This window comes from Nicotiana tomentosiformis, chromosome 2 (assembly GCF_000390325.3).
Source record: "Nicotiana tomentosiformis chromosome 2, ASM39032v3, whole genome shotgun sequence".
Taxonomy (NCBI): Eukaryota; Viridiplantae; Streptophyta; class Magnoliopsida; order Solanales; family Solanaceae; genus Nicotiana; species Nicotiana tomentosiformis.
Window position 1 is genome coordinate 143,861,825 of NC_090813.1, and position 10,537 is coordinate 143,872,361.

General features: G+C 41.9%; 1 protein-coding gene across 1 annotated transcript; it reads right to left on the reverse strand.

The window, feature by feature from the left end:
- Nucleotides 1-9,329: 9,329 nt before the first annotated feature.
- LOC117276757 (uncharacterized) lies at nucleotides 9,330-10,127 on the reverse strand. The gene is made up of 2 exons (XM_033656120.1): nucleotides 9,867-10,127; nucleotides 9,330-9,731 (listed from the first exon to the last, which is right to left on the reverse strand). The coding sequence occupies exons 1-2, from the start codon at nucleotides 10,125-10,127 to the stop codon at nucleotides 9,330-9,332; spliced, it is 663 nt and encodes a 220-aa protein (XP_033512011.1).
- Nucleotides 10,128-10,537: the final 410 nt, after the last annotated feature.

The following is a 10,537-nucleotide window of genomic DNA, read 5'->3' on the forward strand; positions in this document are numbered from 1 at the left end:
AGAATGTCAAGAGCTCGGATGAGCGGGAAAGAATTCAGATGGTTAGAGTAAGCTAGTATTGTCTTTAGCGTCACCTGAGATCGGTGTTCTGTGCAAGAGGCTTTGAGTAGTGATTTCAGATTTTGATTTGCTTTACGACATTTGTGTGGCCGGTGGTATGAATGTGCAGACTTGTTATCTGGTGCGGAAGGTCATGGGAGCACGTTCCACGGGAAGATTGTATAAGTGTGACATGTAGTCACTTGATTGATCGAAGATTGGAACCAAGTATGGATATTGCGGTACTATTGTTCATGTGAGAATTTATGTCTGGAGGGTGCTCGGTTCACTTGGTTGTGGACTGTGAAAGTTTGTTCCGGTTATGATGGATGTTCTTGTGTGTTACGAGATAAAGGGGTTATTATGGATCCTTGAAAGGTTATTATCCTAGTGGTGCGATCAGAATCGGCTTGAGGTCTGTGGATGGATTTAAATGTGAATGTGGGCTCTATGTCATGCCGGATGTTTTCATTTCAGCATAGCGCTCCTTATGGAGGAGTATTCGGACGTTGGATGTTATTTCGTCGTCGGCTATTTCATGTAATACTATATTGTGCCGTGTGAGTTGTGAAATGACTTGATAAATTTCCTATGTGTTGAGGTTCCGCATAGCGATGATGTTATGTGAGCAGGATGGCTCTCGAGGTTCAGATCATATGTCGCACCTTAGTTGTGCTTGAGTTTTGTAGCATATGGTATTGTCGGTCCTCCCAGGGATGGTATGATGCACTTAGCGTGCTTGTGTCCGATATTCGGATATTTTGTAGTAATGAGCATTCTAGCTCGGTAAGTATTTCCTTATAGATTCTTTTTGTATCTATCGGGTGGCACGTCGCACACGGGTATGTTGTTTGGATCGGGTTTCGCGCCACAACAGTGGGATGTTGATTACAGTCCCCTATATCTATTTTTGTGCATTTGGTTTTCCATTTTCTGGGGAAGGTTCATAACACCTTTTCGGTTGTCTAATTAGTTGCGTTGAGTAATCCCTTCCAGAGTTCATTTTCCTTATGTATCACGTTCAAGTGGGTAGCTTGTTGGCCCATTGTGGCATCACATGAGATTTTTGATCGTGTCTAAGGTGGCTTGTTGCCTGAGCAGCTTATACTGGGTGAGACGAGATTTTTGGATCTGGGATGCGATCGGATTATATGAAGTATATTAAAGAGCAAATACCATTATTTGGTTCATAATGGGGTAATGATTCTAGTCAAAGGGAGAGATTCAATGATTTGTTGACTCTGCAGTTTGTTATGAATTTCTACACATCTCTTCCGTTGTAGCGGTATTGCAAGAGTTGGAACCAGACTTATATATGTCATGAGGTGCATGATGAGCATCAGATTCGGGGAATGTTGGCTATTATGATCAGAGAATGTTATTATGGTAATGTGAATGTTGCGGTGCATGGTGTGAATTCAGCAAAGGCATGCAGTCATGTTCTGGAACATCGTGTGGTGATTGGTACGGTGTTCATATGTGGGAAGTCGTCCTGGCAGGAAATTTCGGATGTTGGAACTGGGTTCTAAGGTTTATTTGCCAAAATAAAAAGAGAATATCTTCAGATTTGATCGAGCTAATGTGCTCAACTGAGTTTTGGTAGCACGGGTAGGTGCACGAGGTGTTAAACAGTGGTTTCGGACAACTCCAGCGCAGCTCTTAGCACGTTCGAGGATGAACGTATATTTAAGTGGGAGAGAATGTAACGACCCGTTCGGTCATTTTGAGCTCTAGCGCTTCGTTCAGTAGTTTGAGGCCATGAGCATCTTCACTTCAGGTATTATGACTGGTACGCATGGATGGAATTGAAATTTCGGAAGTTCGGAGTTGATTTGGAAAGATATTTCTCATTTCGGAAGCTTTAATTTGGAAGAATTGACTAAGGTCGGATTTTTGAGTAAACGATCTTGGAATTGGGATTCGAAAGTTCCAACAGGTTCATATGATGAATTCGGAGTTGGGCGTATGTCCGGATCGGGTTTTGGGATGACCCGGGAGCGTTTCGGCGCCTATTGTGGAAGTTGGCATTTTGGAAGAATTTCATAAATTTGGGTTGAAGTTCATTTCAATGTTATCAATGTCCGTTTGGGATTCTGATCCTGGGAATGGCTCCGTATGGTGATTCTGGTATTGAAAGCGCGTTCGGAAATGGATTCGGAGGTCCGGAGGTCATTTTGGAGTCATTTGGCTAAAGCTAGAAATTTGAAGGTTTTGAGAAGTTAGACCAGAAGTGGACATTTTGATATCGGGGTCGGAAGCTGGAGTAGGTCTGTAATGTCAAATGTGACTTGTGTGCAAAATTTGAGGTCAATCGGATGTAATTTGATAGGTTTCGGCATCGAATGTAGAAGTTTGAAATTCTAAAGTTCATTAAGCTTGGAATGGGGTGCGATTCATGAATTCAACGTTGTTTGATGTGATTTGAAGGCTCGACTAACTTCGTAATATGTTTTGGGATGTGTTCGTATAATTGGTTGAGATCCCGAGGGCCTCGGGTGGATTCCGAATGGTTAACGGATCGAGTTTGGATTTAGAAGAAAAGATGAGGCAGCTGATATCCAGTGTGATCGCACCTGCACAATAAGGACTGCAGGTGCGAGGTCGCAGGTGCAAGCCAGTGGTCACAGGTGCGGTTTGCGCGAAGCTGGACAGTGACCGCAGGTGCAAAGGGTTGTCCGCACCTGCGAGGTCGCAGATGCGGAGGTGTGCCACAGGTGCGAGAGTGAGAGAAGAATCTGGGAGCGCAGGTGCGAGGGTATGTCCGCACCTGTGAAGGCGCAGATGCGGAAGGAAAGGCGCAGGTGTGGAGTCGAGCTAGGAAGAGAGAATGCGCAGTTGCGAGGTTATGGCTGCACCTGCGAGACCGCAGATGCGACGAAGAGGTCGCAGGTGCGGAAGTTGGGGCTGGGCAGGGTCTCCTTTAAAGCGAGGGTTTGGCTCTATCTCCTTTCATTTTCACCCATTGGAGCCGATTTTGGAGCACATTGGAGTACCATCTTCATCAATCATACTGGGGTAAGTGCTTTCTTCACAATTTTGAGTTAAATACATGAGTTTATATGGATTTGAACATGGAAATTAGTATAAATTGTGGGGTTTTTAGTAGAAAACCTAGAATTTGGTATTTTGAATTTTGACCATGAATTTGGGCATAGAATTCGGAATAAATCATATATTTGAGTTCATAAGGTCATAGGTAATGATTATCTTTGGAAATTTTTGGAACCCGGGCACGTGGGCCAGAGGGTGGTTTTTATCGATTTTTCGAAAGGAGTTGGGAATTGTTATAAATTGGATTATAATGAGTATTAGAATAGTTTATAAACCGTATCATGCTATACTTGGAATGTTTGTGACCTTACTTGTTAATATAATCACCTAGTCATGTTAGAAATTGATAAAAAAACTGTATAATGTTAAATTTACTTACTTGAAGGTTTGTATGAGGTACTTGACTGTAAATGAAAAACTTGTATTTTCTTGAAAATAATTGTTATTTGTGGATCGGGCCGAGCGCCTCGGTAGTAAATACATACATCTATGGTTCGCGCCATTCGACCCTCTGGCAATGCACAGTTTAAATAGTTATTTGATCGGGCCGTACGACCTCGGCATGATTTGCGCATGCTTGTATTGCTTTCCTTGAAATTTATAAATAACAGTGTTGCCTTCCTGGTCTGAGATAAATAGATAAATTGATATGGCCTCATTGGCCGGAGGTATAAGTTGTTAAAAGATGAAAATAAATTTGGAAATCCCCTATTAATAAGAGAAAATAATTGTTATTTGTGGATCGGGCCGAGCGCCTCGGTAGTAAATACATACATCTATGGTTCGCGCCATTCGACCCTCTGGCAATGCACAGTTTAAATAGTTATTTGATCGGGCCGTACGACCTCGTCATGATTTGCGCATGCTTGTATTGCTTTCCTTGAAATTTATAAATAACAGTGTTGCCAACCTGGTCTGAGATAAATAGATAAATTGATATGGCCTCATTGGCCGGAGGTATAAGTTGTTAAAAGATGAAAATAAATTTGGAAATCCCCTATTAATAAGAGAATTATTTACCTGTCTCATGTTATTGTATTTACCGCTGCTTCATAAAAATCCACAATTTATCATATCATTGGTATATTGATTATAGCTCATAGTAAGTGTCCGAGTCGATCCCTCGTCACTTTTTCTTCGAGGTTAGGCGGGATACTTACTGGGTACCCAATGATTTACGTATTCATACTACACTTGTTGCACGTTTTGTGCAGGTACATATATGACTAGTGGCCTTGTGGGCGCATAGGCGCGGTCGTTACGGGGACTTAGGTGAGCTGCAACTTATGTACGACCCGCAGCCAGTAGAGTCTCCTTCAGAGTATTATATTGTCTTCCTGTCCAAAGTTGTATTCCGGACAGTTATTGTATTTTATTTTAAATTCTTGGAAAATGCTCATGCACTTGTGACACCGGGTTCTGGGATGAGTATGGGGTGTTCAACATTGAAATTTGGAAAACATTATTAACTATTCTATAAAATTCATCTTTTACTAGTTAAATTGAAGTAAATTTACGATTTCAAAAATATTAAAATGAGATTTAATTAACTATTTAGTGTTGGCTTCCCTGACAGTGGAATCCGGCGCCATCACGACCTTTAACGGATTTTGGGCCGTGACAGCTACATTCTTCCCAACTTAGAATCATTTGTCCTCTAATGACATTTATAGCTTAGTGTTATATTCACAAGTCTTCCTATCCTTCACTGTAAGCACTTCTTTAACTATCATATCCTTTTTCAACTCTTAAGGCCTCAATTTTGACTAACTTTTTAATTTTTGTAGAGTTTCCTTTATTTTTAGACCTATCAGAAAAATATTTCACCTGTCAGAGAGCCACAGAAACACAATACTAATGCCCCACACGGCACCACATATCAAAACTATATCACAAATGTCTCAACAGGCCTCATATGCCTCAAATACTACTAAATAGCCACTCTCGACATCAACAAGATAAAATCTACTACAATGAGATAAATTTAGCTACTGCAACAATAAATAAATCAGTTTCACGACGAAAATAAATCGATTTTAACTCATAAGCAAGATGATTAAATTTACCTACTCGCTCGGTGGAATGAAACATGATATTCTTTAAGCTTGAGATTTTAGGAAGTAGCCATACCTGTAGATGCAAACAAGTGTGGGTATCGAATTCTCATATCCTTCTCGGCCTCCCAAGTTGCCTCCTCAACGTTATGATTATGCCATAGCACTTTAACTGAAGCTATATCTTTAGTCCTCAACTTACGTATTTGCCTATCAAGAATCTCAATCGGTTCTTTTTCGTAAGTCAAACCTTCATTGATTTCTACTACTTCCGGGGAGATGGTGTGAGCGGGGTTGGGCTTTTATCCCCGTAGCATCGATACGTGGAAAATAGAATGAACTGAAGTCATTGATACTAGTAACTCTAGCCTGTAGGCTGCTTCCCCAATCTTTTTCAAGATTCGATATGGGCCAATGAATCTAGGACTTAATTTGCCTTTCTTCCTAAATCTCATAACACCTTTCATCGGCGACACTTTCAAGAATACTTGGTCACCTTCTTTGAACTCCATGGCACGGCGTCGCTTGTCAGAGTAACATTTTTGTCGGCTCTCAGCGGTTTGAAGTCACTCCTAGATCAAAGTCACATTCTGCAATGCATCATGTACAAGATCGGGACCGAGTAATTCTACCTTAGTCGGATCAAACCAACCAATAGGTGATTTACAGCGTCGCCCGTATAATGCTTCATATGGGGCCATTTAGATACTTACCTGGTAACTATTATTATAGGCAAACTCAATGAGAGGCAAATGCTCATCCCAATTCCCCCCCAAAATCAATAACGCAAGCTCATAACATATCCTCAAGCGTCTGAATCATCCTCTCAGCCTGTCCATCAGTTTGTGGATGGAAAGCGGTACTTAAGATGACACGTGTACCCAAACCTTCTTGAAAGGACTGCCAAAAATGAGCATTGAATTGTGCTCCTCTATCAGATATAATGGAAACTGGAATACCATGAAGCCTAAAAATGTCTTTCAAGTACAACTTGGCATATTGTGGTGCTATGTTAGTTGTCTTCACTGGGAGAAAATGTTCTGACTTCGTAAGTCGATCTACAGTCACCTAAATAGAGTCATGCTTTAGACGAGTGTGAGGTAAACCAACTACAAAGTCCATATTTATCATCTCCCACTTCTAAATTAGAATCTCAATATTCTGAGCCAATCCACCACGTCTCTGATGCTCGGCTTTCTCTTGTTGACAATTTAAGCATCTAGACACAAAGTTAGAAGTACTTTCCTTCATCTTGTTCCACCAATAAATCTTCCGTAGGTCTCTGTACATTTTAGTGGACCCTGGATGTATGGAATACCTCGAATTGTGTGCCTTTGCCATAATCTCATCACGAAGCCCATCAACATTTGGTACGCACAAGCTACCATTCATCTTCAGTACTTTATCATTGTCAAGAGTAAAATCAAGAATATCTTTGGATTGTACACTATTTCGGATGTTCACCATGTTCGGATCTTCAAACTGCTTAGCCTTGACATGCTCAATAAGAGAGGAACGTGTTATAGCATAAGCGACAAGGTCTCCATCATCTGTCTCATCAAGTCTAATCCCTTGGTTTGCCACATCTTGAATCTCTTTAGCTATAGGTAAGTGTGCCAAAGTACCTATCAATTTTCGGCTCAATGCGTCGGCCACCACATTTGCTTTTCCCGGGTGGTAAAGAATTCTCAAATCATAATCTTTTACCAGTTCTAACCATCTTCTTTGCCGTAAATTCAAATCTCGTTGCTTGAAAATATATTGCAAGCTCTTATGATCAGTATACACTTCACAATGCTCACCGTACAAGTAGTGTCACCAAATCTTCAAAGCAAACACGACCGCTGCAAGCTCTAAGTCATGGGTCGGATAATTGTTTTCATGAATCTTCAACCGTATAGAAGCATATGCAATGACTTTACCTTTTTGCATCAAGACACAGCCCAAACCAACTCTGGAGGCATCACAATACACCACAAAATTATTTGAACCCGTTGGCAAGGTTAATATTGGTGTTGTGGTTAATCTAGCATTCAACTCTTGGAAACTTTTCTCACATGCATCCGACCATCGAAACTTGACCACCTTTTGAGTTAACTTAGTCAACGGAGATGCAAGAGTAGAGAATCCATCAACAAATATTCGGTAGTAACCGGCCAAACCCAAGAAACTTCAAATTGCAGTCAGTGTCGTCGGTCTCGGCCAACTCTTAACAGCTTCAATCTTCGCGGGATCGACATTAATATCCTCACCTGAGACTACATGTCCCAAGAATGAAATCGATTGTAGCCAAAACTCACACTTCGAAAATTTGGCATAAAGCTTATTTTCCTTAAGTATAAGCTTTCAAGTTGAGTAGGACCAAGATAAAATATTTGGAGTGTAAGTTCAGCGATGTGTCGAGGGAAGTGGACATGGAAGTGAGGCTTGACTCAGTATCGGGGTGGGGTGGATGAAATGGAGGTTAGTGTCTGGAGTCCTGTGTAACAAGAATGTACCACCGAAACTTAAAGGTAAGTTCTATAGAGCGGTGGTTAGACCGACCATGTTGTATGGGGCTGAGTGTTGGCCAATCAAGATTTCACATATCCAAAAGAAGAAAGTAGCAGAAATGAGGATGTCGAGATGGATGTGTGGACACACTAGGATGGATAAGATTAGGAACGAGGATATTCGGGAGAGGGTGGGCGTGGCTCCCTTAGATGACAAGATGCAGGAAGTGAGGCTTAGATGGTTCGGGCACGTATGGAGGAAGAGCCTAGATGATCCAGTTAGGAGGTGTGAGCGGTTGGCTCTGGCATGTACAAGAAGAGGCAGAGGGCGGCCTAAGAAGTATTAGGGTGAGGTGATTAGGCATGACATGACGCGACTTCAGATTTTCGAGGTCATGGCTCTTGATAGCGAGGTGTGAAGGTCGAGCATTAGGGTTGTAGGTTAGGGGGTAGTCAAGTGTTTCTCCTTGTTGTGCCAGTTAGTCTGATAGTGTTTTGTCTAGAACTGCTAGCAGTTTTTGTTGTGTTTCACACTTTTTTTTGTTTTTTTTGCCTTTCCATTTATTTATTGTCTTTTGCGATGCTGATACTATTTTTCTATTTTTGCTACTATTACTGATCTATTGTCTCTGAGCCGAGGGTCTCCCGAAAATAGCCTCTCTATCCCTCCGGGGTAGGGGTAAGGTCTGCGTACACTCTACCTTCCCTAGACCCCACTAGTGGGATTCTACTGGGTTGTTGTTGTTGTTGTTGTTGTTGTTGTAGCTTATTTTCCTTAAGCGTCTGCAAAACTACCCTCTAGTGATCAGCATTCTCTTCCTGACTTCGTGAATACACCAAGATATCATCGATAAACACAATCACAAATGTGTCAAGAAAAGGCTTGAAAACACGATTCATCAAATCCATAAAGGCTGCAGGAGCATTCGTCAAACCAAAGGACATCACTAAGAACTCAAAGTGATTATAGCGAGTCCTAAAGGCCGTTTTAGGAATGTCCTTCTCTTTAATCTTCAACTGATGATAACTGACCGCAAATCAATTTTTGAAAAGTATATAGCACCTTGGAACTGGTTGAATAAATCATCTATCTGTGGCAATGTATAATGTTTCTTAATTGTCACTTTATTGAGTTGACGATAATCAATGCACATTCTGAGAGAACTGTCCTTCTTCCTGACAAAAAGTAACGGTGCACCCCACAGTGATGTACTCGGTCGAATAAAACCCTTTTCAAGTAGATTTTTTAATTGTTCCTTCAAATCTCACAACTCTGCTGGCGCCATACGATAAGGAGGAATAGTTATAGGATGCGTGTTTGGCAACATATCTATCCAAAAATTGATAATTTGATCTGGTGGTACGCCTGGAAGCTCTTTCGGGAAGACCTCATTTACTCATTAACAATTGGTACTGATTCAAGAGTAGATGCCTCGGCATTTGTATTTGTAACTGTTACCATATGATAGAAACACCCCTTTGTGATCATCTTCTTCGTCTTACGGTAGGATATATAAACCTACCTCGAGGCTCAGCAATGTTGCCCATCCATACACGAACCGATTCATTTGGAAATTCAAACTTGACTATCTTGGCCCAACAATCAAGAGTGGCATAACATTTAGATAAACCAATCCATTCCTATGATCGCATCAAAGTCAACCATCTCTAGCTCGATAAGATCTGTCGTAGTCTAGCGATCCAGGACTGCAATCCTACAACCCTTATAGACACGCGAAGCAATAACAGAATCGCCAACCAACGTAGACAGGGAGAAATGCTCAAGAAATTGTTCTGGATCTATCCCGAAATCCAAAGCAAAATATGGTGTTACATAGGAAAATGTGGACCCGGGATCAATAAGAACATAAGCATCAAGTGCGCAAACATTAAGTATACATGTCATGAAGGCATTGGCCGCCTCTGCATCAGCTCTAGGAACTAGTCCATAGAGTCGGGGCTGTCCACTTGAAGTAGAAGCGGCACTACTTCCTGCAATTCGCCCAGTCTGAGTTGTAGTGCTGTCAACTGGGGGAGGTGCAGCCGTAGTAGCTGTAGATCCGCCCTGCTGTACTAAAGGACTACCTCTTTCCCTCTGCAACTTACGTCAATCTCTCTGAACGTGACCTCTGATTCCTCAATAATGATAAGTGCGATTCTCTCTGCAACACTGCCCCCAACGAACCTTTCCACAATTGCCACAAATAGGTGCCCGCTATGAAAATCATGCCTGAGGTGTAGCACTCTTAGTTGGCCTAGAATTGTCTCCATGACCTTGTCCTTGCCTCCTAGATGGAGCATTGCCAACAGATGGTACCATGGACTGAGTCGGCCCTGACGGACCCCTACTACTACTTCCACCAGAAGAACCACCATAACCATATGTGGTACGAGCCTTCTTGTTCATATTCCAATCTGCTTTCTTCTGCTTATTCCAAAGTTCCAACCTCTCAGCATGGCTTACAGTAGAAGAGAAAGAGCAGGGATGCATAGTAACGACAGAGGAATGGGTTTTAATATAAGGCCCAACCCATCAACAAACCTCCAAACTCTAGCAACCTTGTTTGGAATCATGTGGGGAGCATACTTTGACAGGCGAGTGAACTCATGACTATACTATCTAACGGTCATAGACCCCTGCTTTAACTGTTCAAATAGAGTGGTAAGGGCATACATATCCGCATAAAAATAAACTGCTCCATAAATCCCTTAGAAAACTGCTACAAGTAGCAAGAGGAGCATTCTCTCCTCGCTCTCTGACCCATGTCTCATACCAGGTGTAGGCGACACCTTTAAGCTAATAAGAAGCAAACTCAACCGCTTCCTTGACGGTGGCATTCATCACCCTCAAGGCTTTTTTGGTCTCATCCAAGTAACCAAGAGGGTCATCCTCGGGTCTAG

Coding starts and splice junctions, on each gene's coding strand:
- LOC117276757 (XM_033656120.1), bottom strand. CDS start 10,127: ATGCATCCCTGCTCTTTCTCTTCTACTGTAAGCCATGCTGAGAGGTTG. Junction 9,732..9,866: donor CTAAGAGTGCTACACCTCAG/GCATGATTTTCA, acceptor CGTAAGTTGCAG/AGGGAAAGAGGTAGTCCTTT.